Source organism: Xyrauchen texanus, chromosome 31 (genome assembly GCF_025860055.1).
Source record: "Xyrauchen texanus isolate HMW12.3.18 chromosome 31, RBS_HiC_50CHRs, whole genome shotgun sequence".
In the NCBI taxonomy this organism is placed as follows: Eukaryota; Metazoa; Chordata; class Actinopteri; order Cypriniformes; family Catostomidae; genus Xyrauchen; species Xyrauchen texanus.
Genome location: NC_068306.1, coordinates 40994059 through 41020061, shown reverse-complemented (window position 1 = coordinate 41020061; position 26003 = coordinate 40994059). Strand labels below are relative to the sequence as shown.

At 44.2% G+C, this 26003-nt stretch overlaps 1 protein-coding gene across 2 annotated transcripts in view; it reads left to right on the top strand.

The window, feature by feature from the left end:
- LOC127625477 (6-phosphofructo-2-kinase/fructose-2,6-bisphosphatase-like) overlaps positions 1 to 25272 on the top strand; it is a 59091-nt gene extending 33819 nt beyond the window's left edge. The window contains exons 13-15 of one of the 2 annotated variants that reach the window (XM_052100786.1): positions 21775 to 21839; positions 22917 to 23042; positions 23845 to 25272. In XM_052100786.1, the coding sequence (XP_051956746.1) occupies positions 21775 to 21839; positions 22917 to 23042; positions 23845 to 23904 (251 nt within the window). In that variant the 3' untranslated portion in view covers positions 23905 to 25272. Of the gene's footprint in view, positions 1 to 21774; positions 21840 to 22892; positions 23043 to 23844 lie in introns of both variants that reach the window. The other variant, XM_052100785.1, reaches the window with a different exon arrangement.
- The last annotated feature ends 731 nt before the right edge of the window (positions 25273 to 26003 follow it).

The following is a 26003-nucleotide window of genomic DNA, read 5'->3' as shown; positions in this document are numbered from 1 at the left end:
ATTGCCCAGGAGGCAACAGATACTAGGAGTCTTGAGCAATCCAAGAGATTGCTCTCAATTCAACTCCTACTTCCCAGTCACTGTGACCTCTAAAACTGCAGCTACCTCAGCACTGGAAAGTGGACAATGGATTGGTGTTACACAAGGGGGAACTTCAGTGCTCTGGATACCAGCACTCAGCCTGAAAGCATCCTGCACTCTGTCTCTCTCAAACTGTTCAGCTTTCTCAAGCAATGCACCATAAGGCTCATTCAGCAACTTCTTAATGACCCGTTTATGGACAAAAGGTTGACGACTTAAAGCATCGGCCACTACGTTCTTACTGCCAGTTATGTACTTGATGCTGAAACGATAGGGTGCCAACTTTGAAACCCATCTCTGCTCACATGCATCGAGTTTAGGCTTTGTGAGGATGTAAGTTAAAGGATTGTTGTCTGTCCACGCAACAAAATCATGGTGTTTTAGCTAGTGGCAGAATTTGTCGCAAACAGACCATTTCAAAGCCAAGAACTCTAAGCGGTGAGCAGGATACTTGGCCTGAGCGCGTGTAAGGGCTTTGCTAGCAAAAGCAATTGGCCGGGCTCTAGTCTCACCCTCTGTGACCTGCGACAACACAGCGCCCAACCCGTCCATGGACGCGTCAGTGGACAAAATAAATGGCCGGATAAAATCAGGGTGCGTCGTACCACGGAGTTCATCAGAGTGGATTTTAACTGCTGAAAGGCCCTACTGTTCTCCTCCTTCCAGTCACCAGGACCCAACTTCCTGAAAGCAGCACCACCCTTCTCTGGAGGCTTCTTGCCCCTCGGTGCGGCGGTCAAAGCAAACAGGGGTTTTGCAATGGTGGAGCAATTTTGGATGAACCTCTGGTAATACAAAACCATTCAAAGGAACAATTTGATCTTTCTTTGGGACGGAGTTACCCCATCCTCCATCATCATATCAGATTCCATTACTGATCCAATAGCGCGGACCTTGTCTGGGTCGGTCGCTACCCCAGAACTGTCGATGACGTGCCCCAAGAACAGCACGCTACTCCAGAGGAAATTACACTTTTTAAGGGTTAACTTTAGTCCGTGCTCTCTAAGCCTACTGAACACCATCTCAAGTCTCTTGATGGCCTCGCCCTCATCTGGGGCATATACAAGTAGGTCATCCAGATAGCAAAGCAATGTCAAATTTTTTTTATCACCAAAGTTATTTATCATCAAGTGCATGAAGCTAGCGGGGCTATTGCACAACTCTTGTGGCAAGCGATTAAACTCATAAAGACCCATTGGTGTTGTGAAGGCCGTAAGCTTTTTGTCCTTCTCCGCCATTGTGATATTATAAAAGCCGGAGGTTAGATCCATCATGCTAAAGATTGCGTTACCGCAAGCAGTCTGCCTGGTGAGGTAAGGGGTGAGCATCCTTGATGGTCCAGATATTAAGCCAGTGGTAATTGACGCAAACACGTCGACTTTTCTTCCATACCAGGACCAGCGGAGACGCCCACTCACTACAAGACTTCCGAATAATCTCTTGCTCTTCCATCTCCGAGAGCACTTTCCTCAGTTTCTAATACTGAGCAGGAGGAACATGCCAGTATGGAAGTCTGAACGGGCTGTTATTCGACAGAGGAATCCTGTGGACAAACTCTTTGGCCTTATCACAATCTAGCTTATGTTTAGAAAACACATCTTGGTATCTCTGAATCAACTGCAAAAGCTGGTCCTTCCAGTACGGGAGTTTCTCTGGGACCATGCCCAGGTTGCACATCCAGGTCTTCGACCGCCAAAACAGGAGATACATCAGCTATTTTAGCATTCTGCCTTAAAGTGACCGGCTTACTGGATGGATTGATCACCTTAACCGGCACCCATCTGTCACCAGGTAATGTGGCTATAACACGCCCGACAAGAACACCTTTCTTATGAGTTTGCACCTTAGATGGCTCAACTAACAAAGTACTACCCACAGAAATAGTGGAACTCGTCGGGAGTCTGCCCCACACAAGGTGCTCTTGCTGAGGTAAAAGCGTGACGGCTTGAGTGAGCTTAATGGTACCGACAACGGTTGGGATACTACCACCTTCCCATCAATTATGCTCAGACAGCATACTCAAAAACCGCTGAATCTCTTTTTCTCCTGTAGAATTGGGTTGATTCATGACACGCCAATAGCTTTCGGATTGCTTAAGTTGACTGAGAACATACTTGATCAAATTAGTACCAACAATTAACTGGTCTTTTTGTCCTGGTACAACCAAGGTTGGCACAATAACTAAATGTCCATACACACACATTTTTAGATGGTGGATACACTTGGGCTTGACCGAACACCACCACATCTGACAAGCAAAACGTCTAGGTTACGAATGTAACCTCCATTCCCCGATGGAGGGAACGAGACGTTGTGTCGGACGAAGGTTCTATGGCATGTACTATTAATGAGGAAACTGAGCACAAGCTGTTGGATGCATGTGGGACCCTTGACTCTGGTCAGCCCTATGCCGATGTTCCCCTTCTGTCACTCTCCACGTTGTGTCGGAGAAGCGACACTAGGGGTCTCTCTTGAGCACCGAATATACCTTTGATCTATGAAAAAAGGCCAATGAGAAGTTGGCAGCTAGTATTTGAATACCCTGCCCCTGGACATATGGGTACAAAGGCGAGGCAAATACTAGAGTTAATTCAGGATTTTTCTGAGGAGCCGGAAATGGTCCGGCCACTACAGCGGCTCGGCTCAGCGATGTGGCCGGGAAGGACACAACGTCTCGTTCCCTCCATCGGGGAACGGAGGTTACATTCATAACCTAGACATTCCCTTTCTGTCGCTTTCTCCACGGTGTGTCGGAGAAGCGACACTAGGGGTCCAATTTAAATCACGCCATGCCCTGAGCCGTGTACGAGCTCTGACACAGGAGCGGGCAGGTGTTTTTTACGTGTCAGACGACCAGCTGTATCAGACTACACGTACCCTTCCCCAATGCCCCACAAAAGTTGTCGGAATCCTTTTGGTTACCCTGACAGGGGAACAAGGCGACGCTTGCCAACCTGGGAACGGGCCAAGCCTGGCTGGGCCTCTTTTCTCTCTATGTTTCTCGCATAGAGCAATAGACAGCTGGGGCCCTTACACGCACTGAGGGAAGGGGGTCTTACCCAATTCAGTCCGCGTAGGAGTCCTCACCCTGTGGAGCACCTCTTCCAGTACAGGGTAGATTTAAGTACCCGCAGTGGATTGGGTTGGCAAGTTCCTCCGCTGAACTTCGGACCCATGAGGGCTAGGGAGGAATCGACCAGGGATTCGAGTTGAGTGGAATCTCCTGGGAAAGTGAGGGAAAGGGCGCTATATGCAAGTGATTCACCCGGCCAGCCCATCAGTGTGTTACCGAGTTCTACTGGCTCGGACCTGAGAAAACAGGGGATGAAACTGACTCAACCCTGAGATTGTAGTATCTTGTAAGGTGTTGGGTGTCGCCCAACACGCTGCTCTACAAATGTCTGCCAGGGAGGTACCCCTGGCCAGTGCCCACGAGGACGCAACACTCATTGTCGAGTGAGCTCGGACCCGTAAGTGGGGGGGCACGGCCTGAGTGTGATAAGCCAATGAAATGGCATCTACTACCCAGTAGGAAAGCCTCTGTTTGGAGACAGCGTTTCCTTTCCGCTGTCCCCCAAAGCATACAAAGAGCTGCTCAGAGTGTCTAAAGCTCTGCGTGCGGTCCAAATAGGTACGCAAAGCATGTACCGGACACAGCAATGACGGGGCTGGGTCTGCCTCCTCCCGGGGCAGCGCTTGCAGGTTCACTACCTGGTCTCTAAAGGGAGTGGTAGGAACCTTGGGCACGTAGCCCGGTCATGGTCCTAGGATCACATGAGTGTCTGCCAGACCGAACTCCAGGCAAGTGTCGCTGACAGAGAACGCTTGCAGGTCCCCGACCCTCTGATGGAGGCGAGCACGATCAGCAGGGCAGTCTTAAGAGAGAGGGCCCTGAGTCCAACTGATTCTAGCGGCTCGAAGGGAGGTCTCTGGAGGTCCGTGAGGACTACCGAGAGATCCCAGGAGGGGGACAGGCTTGGCCGGGAGGGATTTAACCTCCGGGCGCCTCTTAGGAATCTGATGATTAAGTCATGCTTACCAAGGGACTTGCCGTCTACTGCGTAGTGGTGGGCCGCGTCCAGCATGCCAGGACTGTTGAGGCCTGGCGGCAGAGTGCTGTGAGAACGGCATTTGCGGGCCAGGTGACCCAGAGACAAAAAGGAAATAGCTCTATTATTGAGAATGTGAATACCACAGCCCCCGTTAGGGGGTGTGGCCAAATGAAATGAATTCAAAAAAGATTCTCCTCCCGGCCCTCCACCGGGGGACGGAGTGGTCTTACCAGCTCCGGAGCTAACGTCTCGGTCTCTGGGTCGGTCATCTCAGGAGCGCCTGGGAGCCTTTCGGGTCCTCGAGGGGGTCCATGAGATGAGGGGGTGTCCATCTTCCGCGGGGAGCTCGATGCCAGAGTTGAGAGCTGGGCCCATGTTTGTTGAGGCGGAGCACCGCTTTTCTTTCTTTCCTGAAAGCCGCAGGAGGACGCCCTCAGCGAGCAGACAGGGCATGGCCCCTGGCGGCAGGTTTGCGGCAGGGCAGGATGTGTGAAATAGCCTCCGTCTGTTTCTTCACCACTGAGGACTGCTGGGTGGAGTCGTCATGTGGTGTCGCCGAATGGATGGAGCTGGGAGACGGGAGCATTCGAGAAAGCGTGCTTTGTCTACCTCCTCTACTGCGACCAGGTCCAGTCCATGTGTTGCGTTTCCTGACCACGAGGGTGGCCATCGCCTGTTCGAGTGCAGTACCTACGGCACATCAAGAACAGGACTACCCAAGTGCAAATTTTGGAGTGCCTTGGCCCGGTGGACTTGCAGTAGGGGGCCATGGCATGCAGGGGGGGAGTGGTCTGGGACCGCTCTACCGCCGAGGGTAGTGAGAGCAGAGGAGCGAGGAAGCTTGGCTTGCTCAGCTCGTCATGCACGTCCGGGAAGAAAGAAACCGGTTGGGGGTGCGTGGCTGTGAGTGGCACACATGCCCGTGGAACCAATCAAATAGCCGTGAGGGGGAGGGGGACGTGATTTTCCGGTCCAACCTCGCGCTTGCGGTACCCGGGGAACCATATCGGACCTCTGTGCATCAGGCTCAGTCTGGGCACGCAGACCTGAAGGTGGCGGCGCAGACGAGCCATCAACATCAGACGCCGCTGTAATGCTCTCCGATGCAGCGGTGATTATAGTCATCCAATTCCGGGAGCTCAAGGGACCGGAAGGCCGGCCGCGAAGCGGGCCGCACTCATCCAGAGCTCAGATGGGAGCAAGCAAGCATGCTGGGGAGGCGGGTGGTTTGCGGGGATTTACCCGGCGAACACAGCCCGTCATTGTCCCCAAATCGCCTCCATCGCCCGCGGCGCCTGCCTCAATCCCGTGGGAAAGAGGCGAGGCACGGGGGCGGCTGAAGTGGCTTTCTCTCATGACATAAGAAAGCCTATGACCGCAATGCTGCCTCAGCTATGTTCTCGCACTGAGCACATAACCCATTGGAGAGAAAATCGCTCATCCCGAGCTCGGACGGAAGCCAGCAAGCGTGCCGTAGAGGCGGGTGGTTCGCGGGGATTTACCCGGTGAACACAGCCAGTCATTGTCCCCAAATCGCCTCCATTGCCCACGGCGCCTGCTTCAATCCCGTGGGAAGGAGGCGCGACACGGGGGGCGGCTGAAGTGGCTTTCTCTCATGACAAAAGAAAGCCTATGACCGCAATGCTTTTATGGCTATGTTCTCGCCCTGAAAACATAGCCCATTCATAAAAACGCTGCCTGCGTGTAATCGCAGCCCAGGTACGCCAGGCAGCTTTTATGACCATCGGAGGTGGGGAGAAATCAACCGCATCCAGAAACTACACAGAGGCGGAAACACGTCTTTAAAAAGTCGCATCCTGAAAAGGACGTTCAACGCCGCTGTGTATTGCTCTTTTAGAGAAAATCACTCTTTTAAACAACTCTCTTAGAGTTTGGGTTTCTGCACTGTCGAAGCACCCTGGAGTAATTGCACTGCCGTGCAAGAGGAGAAATTGTCGCTGTATTGCGCCATCAATCCAACAGCATGCAGAGTGTCAGAGGAATACTGGAACTGGTGTGATCTCACGCGAACAGCATGCACAACCATCGGCTCTGAAGAACATTTCTGAATGACCTCTAGTATTTGCCTCGCCTTTGTACCCGTATGTCTGGGGGCGGGGTATGCAAATACTAGCTGCCAACTTCTCATTGGCCTTTTTTCATAGATCAGAGGTATATTCGGTGCTCAAGAGAGACCCCTAGTGTCGCTTCTCCAACACAACTGTAAGGCATTCAGGTCAGGTTTGGGGAATGTATGACTAATATTAATGATCGTAATCAATGATTAATCATACGGGTTGACCCAGATACAAAACATACAAAAACGCCCCAAAAAGGGCTTATATAGTCCAAGAGTCTGCTTCAAATATATATAGATAATTAAACACAACGAATTATAATTAATTAGGAATATACATTATATGCAGACAGGCTATATTAATTTTAATAAACCCTCAATGGAATTGACCCGTGAGGCTACACGCAACCAGTCAGTTCGATCCACTGAACCACTTTGCTAAATACTCTTGATCAATTCTCCAGAAGGTTTATTCTTAGTTATACGCTTACTCATCAAAGCACGTTAACTTACTTAAATTAAAGAGGCTTTGTTTTATGACCAACAACCACAGACAATCAAGCGTATAATTGATTTTAATACAAGGCACTATGATATATCACTACACTTACAAACAGACATTTAACATAGAATAAACATAAAATAAGCAAAGTAAACAATAAGGAAAATAGATGGATTATTATAAGGATAGCCAACTTATTACAACAATCAACCCTTAAGAGCCAGCAAATGGAATTACACACTTCAACGCGTTTGAATTTCAGGTGAAATAATACTTGCACACTGGATCTTTGCGTTGCTGAGCAAGGCTGCGTGTATGCCGTGTCCTAGTGGCGTTCTTGAGACGGAGGATTTTGGTTCGGTGTTTCCAGAGCGTGGAGTTGAAACTCACTTGAAGAGAGAGTTGAAGGGTTGTTCCGAGAAGTTCGAGCGCCTTAGAGGGTAGCTGTTGAATAGTTGACGAGTGTTCCGGAGAGTTGCAGAAGATCGGGGAGAAGTGAGAGATGGTTTGAAGTGATCCAGAAGAAGTCCAAGGGAAGAGGTAAGAGATAAGAGAGTTGAAATGTTCAGCAGAAGAGAGCGAGTCAAAGTTGGAGCTTGACTTTTAAGGCAGGGAGGTCACACCTCCTTTGGGAGAAGTGACCCAATGAGACCCCTCCGTTTTGGGCGCGAGTTGGTTTCTTTGTTCTGCCAAGGCTCTTCATTTGCATACTTATGACCGAGTCCTGGATGTGGTTTGAATCACTCAAACGATGGTAACACATAGCAGAATATGTTTTAATGTGACCATATATATATATTCAGCTAGGACAAGTCGTAAAGTTTAATTTGATACCAAGAAACGTGTATTTAGTACACTTAAAAGTGGATATACGCTCTTAGGCTATTAAATATATGGCCTCAGAGTTTTACTACACAACTAAACAGTCTTACTAGTTTGATCTAACATCAGAAATACACAAGTACATTAAACACATTTTTTTAAACATATTTCTTTAAAAATAAGCATTTCTGGGTTTTACATGAAAGACACACACACACACACACACACACACATTTTTACGTTCAAAGTCTCACATGGCTTTTCTCACATGGTAAAGCACGCGGTGTGAGGCGAGTCACATGTAAAAGGAGCTTGTCAATAACTGGAGTATTTCTTTGTCAATAGAGCATTGTGCTGTGGAGACTAGTTGGCGCTATTTCAGTGATTAGGGGAGTTTTAACAGTGGGTTCTTTGTTATTCAGAGTGATTAGTCCATTGATTCCTCCAGACGCTACAGTCCCCCTTTTCGTCAGGTGATGTCCCTGTTGGAGACATCATCGGACGACAGTCATCACAATGGCGGATGGCAGGTGAATCATGAGGGTTTGTAGCAGGTGGTTATTCGGATGGAGGGCTCAATTCGATGAGGTTCAAAGTGGTCTCTGTCGTGGTCCCCTCTTTCCGGGGGTTCCGTCGGAAACCTATAGACATGGCTTTCGTGAGCTTGGCTGTGGATGTTTGCATCTCGTTGAGCCTCCTGTACAGGAGGAAGGCCAGGCCTAGTGTCAGGAGGTGGCTGATTCCCATAGAGATACACAGCGCAGTGTCCGCTGCGGTTCAGGCTCGGACAACAGGTGAGGTGGTCAAGATGGGCATTCGAGACAAGGCTTGGAGGGCTGTGTCGATAGGAGCAATGTCAATTAACTGGGAGACCCTCTTTCGATCCATAGTTCCAGTTCTGGATCTAGGGTGAGGTTTTGATTCTGGAAAAAAGATGGGATTTCCAGTTCTGATTCGTACTGTTCGCCTGGGAGATGGTATAGTGCCAGGTCATCGAGGTGGAGGATGGCACCTTTCGGGACTTGAATCCACATGCTCTGGTTGGGCAAGGTGAGATGGGTGGCGGTGTCATGCTGGTCGTAGGTGAGTGTAGCTGTGCGCACCGGAGTGTTAACGAGCCACCTGTCGCCTACGATCTCTGCCTGTGTCTCGGTGACTTGAGTGCGAGGCTTGGCATTTGGAGGTCTGACCATGGGAATGTGACTCTCCTGCGTTGCAGTGGAGCTCTGTGGTTTGGGTTTGCCGGTTGAAACTGGCAGCAAACCAGGCATTCTCTGACATATTCTGTCACATGTTCCTACATGCGGGGCCAGTATGCCACTTGCTTCAGTGTCTCATAAGTGGCTCTGGCGCTGTGGTGTCCGGCACATGGTGCGTCGTGGGCATAACTTAGCATGACCCCCCTTAGGCACTGTGGCACACCACAAAATGTTGTGTATCACACGCAGCATGTGCTTTATGTCATGCAGTCGTCTGAGGCATGGGTTGTTAGTGAGGTCAGATGGCGCTAGAGGGTGGTTGGTGGGGTCTGAGAGGTGGTTCAGGAAAGTCTGTATGGATGTGTCAGAGGCTTGCATGTCCGCTATGTCGTTGTTTGACATCTGCGGAGCCAGCGTTAGAGGCTGTGAGGGTGGCACTGTTGCAGGACAAGTTCTTTTGCTAGTGCGCCAGTCTTAGCAAGTGCATCGGTTTGGTCATTCAAGTCTTTGTCAAGGCCTGGTTGCCTTGAGTGTCCTTTCACCTTCTTCCAGTAGACAATCATGTTGTGATTTCTTGTAATGTCATCACATGCTTGGAACAGGTGTTGGTGTTTGATAGGCTTGCCATTCGAAGATTTAAAGCCATTTTGTTTCCAGTTTGGAAGGTGGCATGTGAAACTGAGTCTGGCGTAGTTGGAGTCTGTGCAGATCAGGAGTTCTCTGATGTTATGGGTCGATGCGATTTGCAGAGTTATGAGAATGGCTGCAACCTCTGCATACTGTGATGACTGCGGGCCCAGCTTGAAGTGTTGTGGTGGGCACGGCAGGTCATTTACCCATAATACACCTGCTCCTGCTTGACGAATGCCCTCTTGGTTGTAGGAACATCCATCGACGTAGGCTGTGGGCATACCTTGGCACGCATTTTCTTCAAAGTACCTGTGACAGGTTAGTTGTTGTTGTTGGGGTTCTTCCACATCCACCATTGCAGCTGGTGTGTTATCAGAGCACTTCTGGCAGGCAACCAGGCCGTTGCCTAGTGTCGACTTGTGATTCTGCGCATATCGTGCCTCAACATTGAGCCCCTGGAGGGCCATTAACCACGTGGCTATGCGTGAATTGGTGACCACGCCATCTCGGATACGCTGGCTGTTGAGGAACATGACAGGCTGGTGGCAAGACTCTATGATAACTTTCTGGGCTCCAATGTAGTTGGAGAATCTCTGGATGGCCCATACAGTGCAGAGCAGAGCTTTTTCACAGTCTGAGAATTTACTCTCGGGTGGAAGAAGTGTCTTGCTGGCATATGCGATTACTCTTTTGTCTTGGTCATGCCATTGGTACAGGCCAGCACTGAGACAGTGGCTGGAGAATCCAGCTTCTAAGTAGAACTTAGAAGAAAAGCACAACTACTAAGTAGTTGTGCTTTTCATGAGAATATCGTCTGTTCTGGCATCTGGGCATGCTTTGTTCAGGAAAATGTTGAACTCAGCAAGTGAGTTGGCATAGCCGAACGGACACCTGTTGAAAGTGAATTGTCTGTTGCCGAATGTGAAAGCTAGCTTGTGCTGATCTTCTGGATGCACTGGTATGGTCCAGAATCCAGAGGCCACATCGAGTGTAGAGAAGATGGTGGCTCCTCTGATTCTGGGTATTTCCTGCTCCAGCTGAGTCATGGGCCATCGTGACAGTGGCACCTGTTGATTCAGTTTCCTGTAGTCAATGGTGGGTCGCCACTTGCCGTTTGGTTTAAGGACGGGCCAGATGGGGGCAGAATAGGTGCTGTTGCATGTACGGATGACACCTTTTTCAAGCATGGATTCGATGACGCTGGAGCTTGGTGAGACCACAATCTAGAGAGTCTTTGGCAAATGATGCTTTGAACTTGTAAAGGACTCGTCTGAGTTCTTGTCGATCTGCATCATTATTAATTGCGTCAGCATCTTTTAGAATTTGCTGAACTTGAGACTCAAACCCTGGATACGGCTCCTCTGTTGGTGTGTCGTCTGTCGTGTTGGCAGGCAGAGGTGCAGCAGTGTCATCAATCTCACAGGCAGGCTGTTTGGAGACTGTGTATACTACAAGGTGTTGGTCCTTTTTCAGTTCTGTTCTGCATACCTGGTCTTTGTCCACTGGCATGACTGAAGTTATGGAGATGATCTTGAAGGGGGTTGTGAGCACTGTGTTGTCTGTGTGCCCTTTGGGTATCATTGAAGCTGGGATAGGCCCAATGATTGGTAATGTTAGTTCAAAGTCATGAAAGTCGTGGCTCACTAGCCATCCTGCCCGGTAGGCTTTTGGAATTGTGATGTCCATTGCCATGCAGTTGTTGAAGAGGATGTAAACAGCACGGGATGACACTTCAGTGAGGGACGTGGCTTCCAGCGTGAGTCCACGTTCAACACATTCGGGTGAAGGTTGAAAGAAACCCAGCGTGTGGTTTAGGGTTTGACCACAGCGCATGTTGAGCCGAACAGCGAACCCTTTGGTGTAGGCTGGTACTACAGTTTCCTGTTCATTGACCAAGGTGCAGACCTCTGGAATGGTCTGGCCTGACCGGAGGTTCGCAGTGTTGGTTGGAACCACAGGAGGCTGTAAAGTCAGTGGGGCCCACACGACCTCATTAATAATGTCTACATGTGCGTTGAGGCGAATCAGAATGTCTGCTCCAATGTAGACATCATGGGGCAGTTCTGGAAGGACCAGGAAGTAGTGGGTCAGACATCGGTAGTTCCACTTCAAATTCAAAGCGCAGATCCTTTTGGCAGTCACCATTGTTGATGGGCATGAGTTCAAAGGAAAGCGGGTGCGCTTGCTGGCAGATGGAAGGTTCGGTGTGTCTTCAATGAGAGCATTGTATAGTGAGAGGCTGATGGCTGAGTTGTCTGCCCATAGTGCAACTATGATGTCAGTGGCAGTTACACCATTCAAGTGCAGGTCAGCTGTGACCTTGGGGCAGAAGGAATCAAAGTCTTGGGTGAGCTGAAATGTGCAGAGTAGCGAACTTGAATCTCGCTCTGGTGCTGATGCTGTGTCCCTGTGGCTGGCTGTGAGAGTTCCCGTGACCTCTGTGACCTGACAGTCTGGTTCAGGTGTTCGGGGTGGCTGAAGGGGGAGAGGTTCTCGCACTTGAGCCCAAATCTTCAGCTGTCTGAAGTCCAGCAGGGGCTTGAAGCGGTCTAGCAGATCTTTACCGATGAGGAGGGGATATGTGTCCATTGGTGAGATGTACACAGGGTGTACCAGGCTCATGGGACCAATCGATAGGTGAATGGGAGCTACCTGTTCAAGCCGGATGTCATTTTGGCTGTATGACTGGACATTTAGCATGCAATTCTGAGATTTTAGAGTTCGATTTTGTCTCTTAGCTTCAAATTTGAGTCTTTCAAAAAGTTCAGCTGATATCAAAGTGAGGTCTGCTCCAGTGTCTACCAGGGCTTCAAGTCTCACCTCATGTTCCACAGTGATGGCGAGATAGAGTTTTTGTGCTACCCCCTTTTCGATCAGATTCTCCAGGAGTTTTGGTGTTGGGGCTTGTGTGGTGATCGATAAGCAGTTAGGGTCGGTCTCAGGTGACTCGGTGCAGAGACACACAACCAAAACAGCACTTTCTGGTATCTTAGGGGCTTGGTCACTGGTGTGATGTATTGGGTTGTCCGCTGCAGGATGTGTGGTTGTCAACTGCAGTGAGTGGGTGTCGCTGTCACTTGGTGATGTGATAGCTGGTTCGGTAGTCTGTGTCTGAAGAGCGGTGCTCTTTGTGCTTGGTTCCGTAGGAGGGCAGTCAGGAAGGGTGTTGGGCTCATGCCTTACGCTTAGTCATGAGGAGTCTGACCTGTCCTCTTTGTCTTTCTTGTGAGGTGTTCTATGAAGAAGCTCTTTCAGAACCTTCAGGATCTCTGCGGTCTCCGCCGTGGCCTCACTGTTTTTCTGTGGGGTAGGCTCGGACTTGGACTTGCCGGAGGCATGCCGAGAGGGGTTCCGCTGCGGGCTGTCTGGGCTTGACGTTCTCGTCGACGGGGTTCGGTTCTGTCTGGGCCGTCGGTTGGCTTCCCACGTGGCTCCACCCTTTTGGTCGTGGGATGGCCGTGGGCTGTCGTAGAATCTTTCAAAGTGCCCACTCTGGTGCTTAGGACGAGCACCATCACGGTTGCGCTGCCCTCTTCTGTCATGGAACAGTCTTGACTCGTGGTAAAAAGGTCTGTTACTGTGGTGCTGGTGGGCGCCCTCTAGTGCCAGCTCTGAGCGTTGATCAGTGACAGGGCAAATGGTGGGATTTTTCACAGTCTTTTCAGAAGCAATCTTCTGCTTGGTGAAAGCTTTATGGTCTAAGTCTCGCAGCTGTTGGGTAGTCATGCTATGGGGGCAGGCCAGGACCCCTAAGTGATGGCACACCGTGGGATGCAGGTTCCGGAGGAAAAGAGTTTTGAAGTTGAAATCTTCTTCCATACCAGGTTCGTTCCGTGCTCCGAAGTAGGCTCGTCGGATGCGGCTGTAGTAGGCCTGTGGATTTTCCAGTCGGGCCTGTTTGAGGTCCATAGCGGCAATGAGTCCTTGTTCTGACTCTGGATTAGAGAATTCTCTGATGAAGGCCTGCCGTAGCTGTAGGTAGTCTGATTTGACAGTCTCTGGTTGTCGATCCAGGAAGCTGCGCACGTCGCGACTAGACGTAATTCTTAGCAGGTACACTCTGTCCCACATGGTCACGTTGGGAACAGTGTGCAAGTGAAAGTCTATGTCTTGCAGGTAGGCGTGCACGTCGTGGCCTCCTGCAGGATTTGGGGTGAAAGTAGGGATGTTTCTGGCCAGCTTGTCAAGTTCTTTGGGAGTCGTTGCGTGCTGCACCAATGAAAAGAGACAGAAGAGTCCGAGATTCACATACGGCAAGCGTCGGTAAAGCCGGTCGGATAAACCAGCTTGCTGGGAACCAACCAGAGATGACTATCGAATCACCACAGCACACTAGGGAATTCTACATACAAATACAGAACAGGATTTAGCAAGTGAAAGTCTCAAAGTGAATTAAGGCTTTCTTGTTTAAACCAAATTGAGTAATTATGTATGTAGAAATAACAGGCAAAAGCTTTACCACATAATGATAAATAAAGAGGAAATTTGATAATGATGTTAATTATCAAACCAATCCAACCACAAGAAAAGACAGAAGTAAACAAGACAGGATGGACAGACAAACTTAATTTAAATTAAATTTAAACTTGTTAAACTCAATTTAAATAAGCGTGTAGAAGGACGTTAAGTAACAGAATAATATCTGATAGTAGTAAGAACAAAGGAGTAATAACAAGTATTAATCATAAGAAAGGAAGATAATTAAAAAGGAAAAACAAATAGGAATAGGTGGTAAACAATTCCAAAATGAAATAAGAGGAAAAGAGATATAAGCCGACTTGTACTGAGACACTTAATTTAAATTTAGTTTCAGAAACGTTTTTTTTTTCTTCAACCAAAATTCAACCGAGTGTATTCAGTCAGAAAGGCAGGAAACTTTGGCTAAAACCAAATACTTGTAGTAACAAATTCAACGAATGAAAATGTTTATAACAGTAAACAAAACAAAAACCATAGCCAACAGAGGGAATGAAAGTAGCTGTTCGGATAATTTAGCAAAGGAAAATAAATGGAGACCTATTTCGAGAATGTCCACACGATGGCGTACTTGTGCTCGCACAAAATGACGTCATGGGGTGGGAGTAATTTGCGAAAGAAAATTAAATAAATATATATGACCTGTCTGCTAATGTCCACACGATGGCGTACTTGCGCACGCGCAAGATGACGTCATGGGGTGGGAGTAACTTGAGAACTAATCAAGCACTTACAGGCTGCCCTCTAGTGTTGGTTAGTGGTATTACACCCTATATTTCAGTGTGACTCAAATCTGGGCGTGTGTTACGCCTTGATTTTCTGCACCATCACAAATTAAGTTTTAAATCTCAGTGGATTCAGTACACAAATGTGTGTGGCAGGATTCCTTCGCTTCCAACACACAATCAATATATACACAGCCGGGTTTCTTGCTGTTGCTTTATCACTTGATCAAGGTTTCAAAAGACTCTGCATACAATTTTTAATCAGATACTGGCTTGCCGCGTTTCCTGATTAGGTCTGCAAAAAGCTTGCATCAGTTAGCTAGGCTGACTTTAACTTTTAGGGAGTGGTCGTTGTAGTCGATTATTAGGCTACCGAAATAACCACAATCTTAACGACAAATAAGGCCTTTAACCGTATGGGGAAATTCGCCCATAGCAGTTTTATAAACACTCTGAAAGGAGAACGTCGTCCAGACAGGTGATTTCGATAATACTAAAATAATCTTCCACAGCAAATAGATTTCTTCGTCTTTACCGGAGCAATTTAGTATTATGGACTAAAATAATCTTCCACAGTAAAGAGATTTTCTTCGTCTTTACCGGAGCAATTTAGTATTATGGACTAAAATAATCTTCCACAGCAAAGAGATTTTCTTCGTCTTTACCGGAGCAATTTAGTATTATGGACTAAAATTATTGTGGCAATCGACAGTGGCAAAAATAAATGTTTAGACATATATTTAGCCGCTGTTAAATGCTGAACTGAGAATCGGCTTTGTGCCTTTAGAGTTCCGGCGCGCTCGCGTACAGAATTAACAACCAAAATACACAAAATTGACAATGCATTCGTTCACAAAACAAAGCTTAAAATGTGCCCGCATTAATCTCCACCATTAATGTAAGGCATTCAGGTCAGGTTTGGGGAATGTATGACTAATATTAATGATCGTAATCAATGATTAATCATACGGGTTGACCCAGATACAAAACATACAAAAACGCCCCAAAAAGGGCTTATATAGTCCAAGAGTCTGCTTCAAATATATATAGATAATTAAACACAACGAATTATAATTAATTAGGAATATACATTATATGCAGACAGGCTATATTAATTTTAATAAACCCTCAATGGAATTGACCCGTAGGCTACCGCAACCAGTCAGTTCGTCCGCCGAACCACTTTGCTAAATACTCTTGATCAATTCTCCAGAAGGTTTATTCTTAGTTATACGCTTACTCATCAAAGCACGTTAACTTACTTAAATTAAAGAGGCTTTGTTTTATGACCAACAACCACAGACAATCAAGCGTATAATTGATTTTAATACAAGGCACTATGATATATCACTACACTTACAAACAGACATTTAACATAGAATAAACATAAAATAAGCAAAGTAAACAATAAGGAAAATAGATGGATTATTATAAGGATAGCCAACTTATTACAACAATCAACCCTTAAGAGCCAGCAAATGGAATTACACACTTCAACGCGTTTGAATTTCAGGTGAAATAATACTTGCACACTGGATCTTTGCGTTGCTGAGCAAGGCTGCGTGTATGCCGTGTCCTAGTGGCGTTCTTGAGACGGAGGATTTTGGTTCGGTGTTTCCAGAGCGTGGAGTTGAAACTCACTTGAAGAGAGAGTTGAAGGGTTGTTCCGAGAAGTTCGAAGCGTCTTAGAGGGTAGCTGTTGAATAGTTGACGAATGTTCCGGAGAGTTGCAGAAGATCGGGGGGGGAGAAGTGAGAGATGGTTTGAAGTGATCCAGAAGAAGTCCAAGGGGAAGAGGTAAGAGATAAGAGAGTTGAAATGTTCAGCAGAAGAGAGCGAGTCAAAGTTGGAGCTTGACTTTTAAGGCAGGGAGGTCACACCTCCTTTGGGAGAAGTGACCCAATGAGACCCCTCCGTTTTGGGCGCGAGTTGGTTTCTTTGTTCTGCCAAGGCTCTTCATTTGCATACTTATGACCGAGTCCTGGATGTGGTTTGAATCACTCAAACGATGGTAACACATAGCAGAATACGTTTTAATGTGACCATATATATATATTCAGCTAGGACAAGTCGTAAGGTTTAATTTGATACCAAGAAACGTGTATTTAGTACACTTAAAAGTGGATATACGCTCTTAGGCTATTAAATATACGGCCTCAGAGTTTTACTACACAACTAAACAGTCTTACTAGTTTGATCTAACATCAGAAATACACAAGTACATTAAACACATTTTTTTAAACATATTTCTTTAAAAATAAGCATTTCTGGGTTTTTCATGAAAGACACACACACACACATTTTTACGTTCAAAGTCTCACATGGCTTTTCTCACATGGTAAAGCACGCGGTGTGAGGCGAGTCACATGTAAAAGGAGCTTGTCAATAACTGGAGTGTCTCTTTGTCAATAGCGCATTGTGCTGTGGAGACTAGTTGGCGCTATTTCAGTGATTAGGGGAGTTTTAACAGTGGGTTCTTTGTTATTCAGAGTGATTAGTCCATTGATTCCTCCAGACGCTACACAACGTGGAGAGAGTGACAGAAGGGGAACATCGGCATGGGGCTGACCAGACTCAAGGGTCCCACATGCATCCAACAGCTTGTGCTCAGTTTCCTCATTAATAGTACATGCCATAGAACCAGTGTCTAACAGGCCTTGGCAAGTGATTGTATCATTCACCAGCACATCAGTATAAAACAAACTGTCAGCTTTTTCCAGCTTCACAATGTTCTGGAACAAGATGATACTGTCACTTGACTCAACCTGACAATGACTGCCATAGATGACCATAGGATCGTCTTCACTGATGAGAGACCTTTAACACTCACATTGCCCTCTCTACAATGTGAGTAATCTAGTTTCCCCGATCTTAACTGGTCTGGGCCCCACCTTGGCCAACAACCCTGTGACACTGCTTCCGTTGATGCCCAAACTCTAGACAATTGAGGCATCTTTTTTCCCTCATACAGTGAGAGCGATTCGAGTGAGATCAGTCTCCGCACACTTCACATGGGGAAGCTTGATACCAAGATGACGTTCGATGCTTTGGTTCTGATGCAGGTATCGTGCGCTCCAGCACCCTTTCTAACATTTTCAGCACCCGCTCCAAAGTGCACAATTCTGCAGCTTTACTTGCTTTAGGGTGCGGGCCTACAGCACACACTGTAGAGGTTACACCCATACTTTCGTTTCCTACTGCTACCTGAGTGCTGACAGGTTTTTCAGCAACAGTAGCTTGATTCACTGCAACTTTAGGCACAGACGGCACCGGCTTCTGAGACTTATAGTCTCTCTCATGCTCGTCGATGGCCTCTTGGACCTCCTTGGCTGACCATTTGCTTATGGGCTTGCACCTAAAAACATTGGAGAGATCAGGATTGGGACAGTTCCTGATAAACATAATTGCAATCTCAGAACTCATATTTTCCATTTTGCCACCACATCTTTGTAGATGAGCATCTGCTAGCTCAGCTGCCTCATTCAACCTGACCCAATAGTCAACAGGGTGCTCATTAGGCTTTGGTTGAGTCGCATAAAAATCAGCTAATGGCTAGTTTGAGCCAGGGCTTTCACTAAAATAGTGCAGCAGTACCTCGTAGACAACTTCAGGACAGAGTACTGTAGCCGGGCTACTTTTCAGCTTGACCCTAACAATGCTCTTTGCCCTGCTACAGAGATGATTTAATATCGCTTCCATGCTGTCGAATTTGTCGCAACCCTTTTTGGACAAATACACCTCCATCTGTTCAATCCACTCCAGGATGGTGCACTTATCACTTCCATCCCCTCTAAACATTTGCAGTTCCTTAATGTCAGCTTTGACTATGAGGTTTAACTTGGACAGATCGAGACTCTGGGACAGAGGCATTGTCCTAGAGGGCTGCTGATCAGACGATGGAGTGGAACCGAATAATGCTGAAGTCTGGTTTGTTAACAACCGTGTGGCAATGGAGACACCTATCTGGCTTCCAAGCTCACCAATGAGGTCGCGCAATTGCTGTGTAACATTGTCACAACCAGTATTGGTGGCAGTGGAAGATTCTGGTTTACTCGTCTCGTTATTGTGAAGCACAGTCGGAACAGTCAAAGAATTGTAGACCAACATGTGTGGTCTACCGACTATAGGCTCATTAACCCCAAAAAAACCTCAACCAATGCCAATGTGTGGCGTTACCAGGTCTTCTTTCCATCTCCCTTCAGCCATTTTACCAATGGTAAGTGAAAACAAGAAAAACATACACAAGAACAATTAACTTCAGTTTTCGTACACTTCTACAAGCAAAGATGAAGAAAACAATAATCAGTCCAATGTGCCTATAATGTGTGAAGCAAAATAGTTCAGTTACTGTCGATTTCCAGACACTGCCACCAGAACGTGAACAAAGAAGATTCTTTGGCCGTCGATTTGAAGAGCGTTGTGATCCCACGTTGTCGAACCCTAGCAATCAGCTGCAGCAAATCTGGTGCATCCGGGTCACGGCACCAAATTATGTAGCATGTCTGGATCGGACACCCTCACAAACAAAGACCACACAACCACTCGATGAGATCTAGTGCTCCTGTTTAGTCTGTAAAGGTGAAAGATCATCAGTGGATCAACAGGGCATCAGCTCTTCTCTCTCTTCCAAATACACACAGAGATTCACGGAGAAGGAGAAAAGCAACAGTGCACACATATGCTCATCAGCCTCGCACATAGATAGACTCAGGCTATTGCATTTTTAACAAAAAAAATATATAAAAAAACATGTAAATAAAATATTAACTATAATATAGCAATATATATAAAATATTTAAATTTCTTGTCTTCCTTATGAAACATTTCAATTGTTTATAATACATTACAATATTTTATATCCTAGATTACATTAACATATGCATTTATTCAAAAATTTATACATTATAGAATACTATAATAAACAAATAAACAACATTTAACACCATTCCACAGGCCGCACCACGAGCGTCACACACAGGATGAATAATTAAATACAATTATTTCCCCTTATAACACTCTACGTACAATATACGTTCATTAACATTCAACCAGATCTCTTTTTTTTATAAAGCATAACCAATTAACCAACATACCTGTAAAGGTGAAAGATCATCAGTGGATCAACAGGGCATCAGCTCTTCTCTCTCTTCCAAATACACACTGAGCATAAGATGCTAATTAGTTAGCGCTATGATGAATTTCTTAAAAATCTATACAATTAAACACACATCACCACTAACACGATCAAATGCTGCCATCACTTAAATCACACTTATTGAGCAATCAGTATATATTTAGACTATAAACATAATCTTACCAGAGATTCAAGGAGAAAAGCAACAGTGCACACATATGCTCATCAGCCTCGCACATAGGTAGACTCAGTTCCACCGATGACACTCCCTCCCCAAACAAACACCCAAAGAAATGTTTTGCTACTATAACATTATTTTCTATGAACTATAACAGGAACAAAATTTCATGAAGTTCAATAAATTCTTCTAATAACAAGACATAACTGAGATTGAACATAAATTCGGACAACATATTTGAAAATAATACAAATACAAAAAAAAAAAAAAAAAACACAAAAGTAAAACAATTAATGAATAAATGATATGAGTTACAACTGCATTGTTTCACACTGTATACATTTAGCACCGCAACATGGGGTTAACACCGCAAATGGGGGTGCTAACCCTGCTCCAGTGTAGGGTTTCCTAACCCTGGGTAAAAAGTGCTAACCCCCTTTCAAAATTACAAGTGTGAAACGTTGCTTTGCATGGGGTTAAAAGCGGGGTTTAGAATGGAGATAACCCGGGGTTAAGTGCAGTGTGAAAAGCCCTATTGTGAGTAAAGAAACAGATACAAATATGGATCAAAACCAACAAAGCTTCAGTACAGCATTCCTCTTAATCTGTTGTAAACAGCCCTGCTCGTGCGTGCGTGTGCGTGTCTGTCGCACATGCGCCTGTTCTCATGCGAACATGACGCGATTGTCACACGCGCATACCATTGCTGAATTGAAGTGATGATTTGGAGTTAAAAACATACTTAAATATTGATCTTTTTTGCACCAAAAACAACCGTATCAATTTAGAAGATATTAATTTAACCACTGGAGTATTGTCAATTATGTTTATGCAGACTGTCTGGGATTTTTGGAGCCTCAAAAGTTTAATCACTATCCACTTACCTACTGAGAAGCACTCACACATACTGAGATAAGATATTTGTATATTTGTCTTCAAATGTGTTCTGGTGAAGAAAGAACGTGATGAACAACTGGGATATCATGAGATAATGTTTTTTTTTTGTTGTTGAGCTATCCCTTTAATGTTAATAATAGTTATTATACAGGGATATACAGTATGTAGGTTTTAACTTCGTTTCAGTTGCCCTGTAGCCTATGATTTAGACATTGATAACAGGTTGATGAATACACATCCTCATATGCTTAACACACTTCTAAAGCCTCAGAAATGTGGCATATAAAAATGTAAACTACTATGCCTCTTTACTGCTAAATTTATTGGTCAAAATACAGTTAATAATATTTGACTTGTTCAATCTAAATTGGCTGTATTAAGATTGAATATTGAATACATTTCTGTAAGAATTTGATTCACATACCCTTTTACAAACAGCCAGGATGTGCTGTGGTCTGGGAAAGATGGTGTCCCGTTATATCATACGTGTTTGTCTTGTTCATACAAGATCATCGTTTCATCATATTTGGTCTCTTATCTATCCAGCGTTTACACTTTGGAAATTAAAAACAGCTTTTTTGATCTTTTTCGAGTTTGTATGATTACTTTGTGAAATGTTCATATCTACCAAAAGCAGCTGTGCAGCAAATGGGTCTTAGAGCAGACGCAATCACGATGACAGTGATCTGTGAAATCTCATAACTTGTGTTAAATCCTGAGTCCTGATCCACCTATACTGATGGAAATTTTATGGAGCCCAAATCTCCATGGATCTTTTGGAAACGGGTGTTTGAAATATATAAACAGCACTGGGGTGCCAATAGAACCCAAAAATGCAGATCATATGTTTGCAAACAGTAACTTAATCTATTTATCTATTATAAATTGTATTTTATTATTTGCATATAACATTGTTTTTTCTTACTGTCTATGACTCAGGGACAGAGACATGGACTAGAGCAATTCAAAGCTAAATTATCTTTTTCCTATTGTCTTTGCAGGTTGTAAGGTTGAGTCCATCTTCCTGAATGTTGAAGCAGTGAACACTCACAGAGATAGACCTGTGGTGAGCAGTCAGACTTTCATTATACCACTGAATTTAAGAGTACTTCCACAATTCCACAGTTACATCTGAGAAACTTTGGAAAAATTAGCTAGATTGTACACATTAAAAAGTTTAATACACAGCAGTGTACAGTATGAAATGTCATGCTAGGAGCACATATCTTTTGAGTAACCAGATGCAGATGATGGTTTAGATGTGATTCTAAAGTGTCTGGCTCTCCTTTATTCTTCAGTAGCCTTCAAACCCTTTCAAACTCAGGTGTTGCTCTTTAACTGTCAGCTTTCAACCAAAGAAAAGTGAAAGACACACAGGCTGTGTCTTGCCAAGCTGGTTAGGTTGGTATTTTTTGCTGGTTTTAAAGAGCTTTTGGGCACTTGTCAGCTAGCACTAGGCTGGTTTAAGCAGATTAGTGTTTAGCCAGGATGTTGTCCACTCTGGCTAAGGTCTATTGGTTGAAATAGAAAACTTTCTACAGATAGTAGACTCTCTTTAGTGCTAAATAAAAATCAACATTTCCCTTGGCTCATTCCACAAGCTTGAATTTTTGTGCTGTGCTTGTTGCATTGTATTGGTAAAGCATTATATTTACCTTATCCATGAATCATGTGATTCCTCAAATTTGGTCATTAATGATTTATCTCAGAAGCATATTTTTGCTACTTATAATTTGAGGAGCACATCTGCGATGAGAAACAGCCAATCCCACATTTAACATTTATATGTTGCAATGCAGTTGGCCATGCTATGTGCCTGTTATCATGTGTAAGCCTATTCAATACAGACTTATACCATTTTATTCATAAATAGATGATAAAGAAAGATGACATTTAACTAGCATGCTGGTGCTGGTAAGAAATGTTATGCTGATGTGAGATAATATGCCAGTACAATACACACAAATTCAACTTTTCTGTTCACTTCAACATTCATAAAGTCTTAAAATGGAAGTTATACTTCAATAGTGATGTTAATCAAAGGTATAAAACTCTGACGAAACTGAACTCAAATGAAGCTCTTGTGGATTGAGATTTTTGGTTGTGTAATTGCCATTAGATTGAATCCTTCACCACCCCACAGAATAAGGATGCTCATTGCAGTCACAGTTCGCTGTACCGCTCCACTCGTGTCCAGCCCATGGCCAGTCCCGTGCCCACCAGAGCTCCCCGTTTGCAGGATCTGGGCTTGACTGAACTTAGTCTGCAGGTATCAGACTGATAGATCAATTACTACTAACTTGAGGGTCTGTAATCATCTAATTCTTAATGTCTTATTCATGTATATTAGCACATGCTGTGATGTGCTTATATACACAGTAGTTACTTTCACACAAACAACACATTTACTTTACTCATGGTAGCTCAAAGTTGATCTGTCTTTTAAAGGTGTCTAAGTAATCATTAAAAATCAATTAAGCTTTGAAAAAATTCCAAATATGTATAAAGCAGTAAACAAAAAACTAAATAAGCATGAGCAATAAGCAGAATCAGATGGAATCTGTGGACTTCACATTTTCTGTGCTGATTTTGAGAGGAAAAAGAGGCAGAAATTGGTAGAAGAGGTTTAAACACACTGAAATGTGTTAAAGGGAGCTGAGAGTGCCAACATATTATTTATTGCTGTTCAGTGTGTAAACCTCACTCTCCTGACCTCAAGAGGTGCACTAGCGACTGATGCTAGGGGCTGTAGCCTTTAGCCTCCTTGTTAGCGCATCCGCCTCCCACACCGGAGACGCTGGTTCGAGTCCCGTTCGGAGCGGGGGCGAGTAGGACTGGCTACATTCATAACAACAAGCAAGATAATTTGGAGGATGTCTTCAGTAAATATGGTTTATATTTGGGGTTCAGTCTTATAATCCTGCATGAACACAATTAAACCACAATAATTCATCATCCTGTGGACTTACAAATGCATGACTTTACAATCTCGTAATTATTTCATCCTCCTCTCAGTATGTTTCAGAAATGAGTTTGTGTGATACTGATATAGTGTTATTGTGATGTTTCAGAATGTTGATGTGGACCGAAACACAGAAGATGCTTTACTGACTGTACCAAAACACAACTAAATGACAAGTGCGATTCTCCATGAACCACTACATACAGGATATTTTCCTTATTTATAGAGAACTATGACGTGTCTTTTTTTAAAAAATATAATTGTGATGATAATAATGGCAATAATTGTGGTTTTTTATGTTATTAAATGGACTAGATGAAGTCAGGAATATGTCATGTTGGTAATGAAATCACAGAAATTTGTTTAATACTTTTATGAAAACTTGTTAATGAGAGAAAGCCAGTATCGCAAGAAGTCAGAATGATTATTTTAACAGTTATTTTACATGTTCATAATGTTAATTATATGGTAAAAAGCACAGCTGCAGCTCCTTTATGAGACAGATGTTGATGACCGCTGGTCCAGATCATGTTTGATGAACTTTAAAGTAAACAAGGTTCATTCCGGTGAAAATGGAGATCAACATGCAGAAATTAATCAACGAATACATGTAAAGGTTAATATGAAGCTGCTCAAAATCAGGAAAGAACGTTTAACTAATTTGAATGCAGAAGTGACCTGCAGTACTGATTAAGACATATAGTTCACAGAATAATTTAAAATCTATTACATTTTCAGTATTTTAGAGCAGCGAGTGAATACAGTATTATTGCTGATTCTGGATGAAAACAAGCAGCAACTTGTAGAGTTTTACACTAAAATTGTTGTCAGATGATTGTGAACTTTTTGCCTCTTGATAGCTGGAGTGGCTGTGCACATCCTGGATTATGCCATCTCACATCAAGCTGGTCAGAACATCTGGAAGTAGTGATGTACAATTTGCATGTGAAATATTTTATGAAAATATGCAATTGTTTTTAATGTAACGTCATCGAACTTATGCCTGTTGTAATGTTTTGTATGTGCACAATGTGCAGTTGCTTGTGTTGCAACATTTGCATTGAACAGTTTCTTTTAAGAAGATATGATATTTCACTTTGATATGGCCGCTGGTATGAAACTAATTTTTCTGGTTGTTCTAGAGCAGAATATAGTAATTGAGAGAGAGTTCTGAATCAGCTGCCCATGACCTCAAGTGTACCAAATGGTGCTCACTGCAGAGCAAATGGGTGGAGCATATGTTTAGCTCCCCCTCGCTAGACGTCCAGCGAGGAGGAGCTTACATATTCTAGCTCCACCTCTATGGATCTAGTGATTTTTCAGAATTATTTCTGTGACAAATGGCATGACTAGACATGTGCACCCCTGCTTTCTTTTCTTCCCCAAGGTATTAAGGCTATGTAGGATATTTGTGTATTTATCTCAATCATATATAATTAATTCATGTAATTAAGTATGCTCCTACTATGCTCTTTGCTTTTAAACGTGGGAACTGATTTGCCCTTGCAGGTGTGATACAAAACTAAAATAAAATGATCACCTATTTACTTATCTCATTTATTCCTTTTAAATGTACACTTAGGATCTCCACCTCAAAAAGAAAAATTTATGCATATACAACATTGTAGTTGTGAATATAATTTAGATGGAATAGAATTTTGGATGGACTCAGTACACATCTCACTGTCTTAATCAAATCACTTATTCGTCTTATTACCATTTGATTAAGTAACCTGTCCAGTAGTCTCAAACCAGCCACGTGTCACCCTAAAGAAACAAATCAAGAGGACAAGTGTGCTCTGAGACTAGTAGCAAGGCAACATTCCAGGAACATTTATTAGTAGACTGGAAGAGTTACATAATTTACAATTTATTAGTCACATACTTCACTACCCTCAAGTGTTGCTTTATTTATTTTATTTCTGTTAACCTTTATTAGCAAAATGTACAGCTAACATAAATATCAATCTTCAATCTAGGAGCAAAATGTATAATAAGATACAAAACTGAATTGTAGTATATTAAGTTAAAGAACACCTTTTCCCCACAAAACTTTAATTGGTTGAAAATACAAGACATTTTACAAACCCTAAAACTACAAGAAAATACAAAACAAAGTTTACAAAGCAATATTTACCCAGATCTACCCCATCAGTTAGCTTGTTGTAGGTGAAGGTTGTGCAGGCAAGACACACAAATATTTCTTTTATCACATATTTCCTGCATTAAAAACTCAATGTCCTCTTCTCTCAAAGGTGAAAAGGAAGG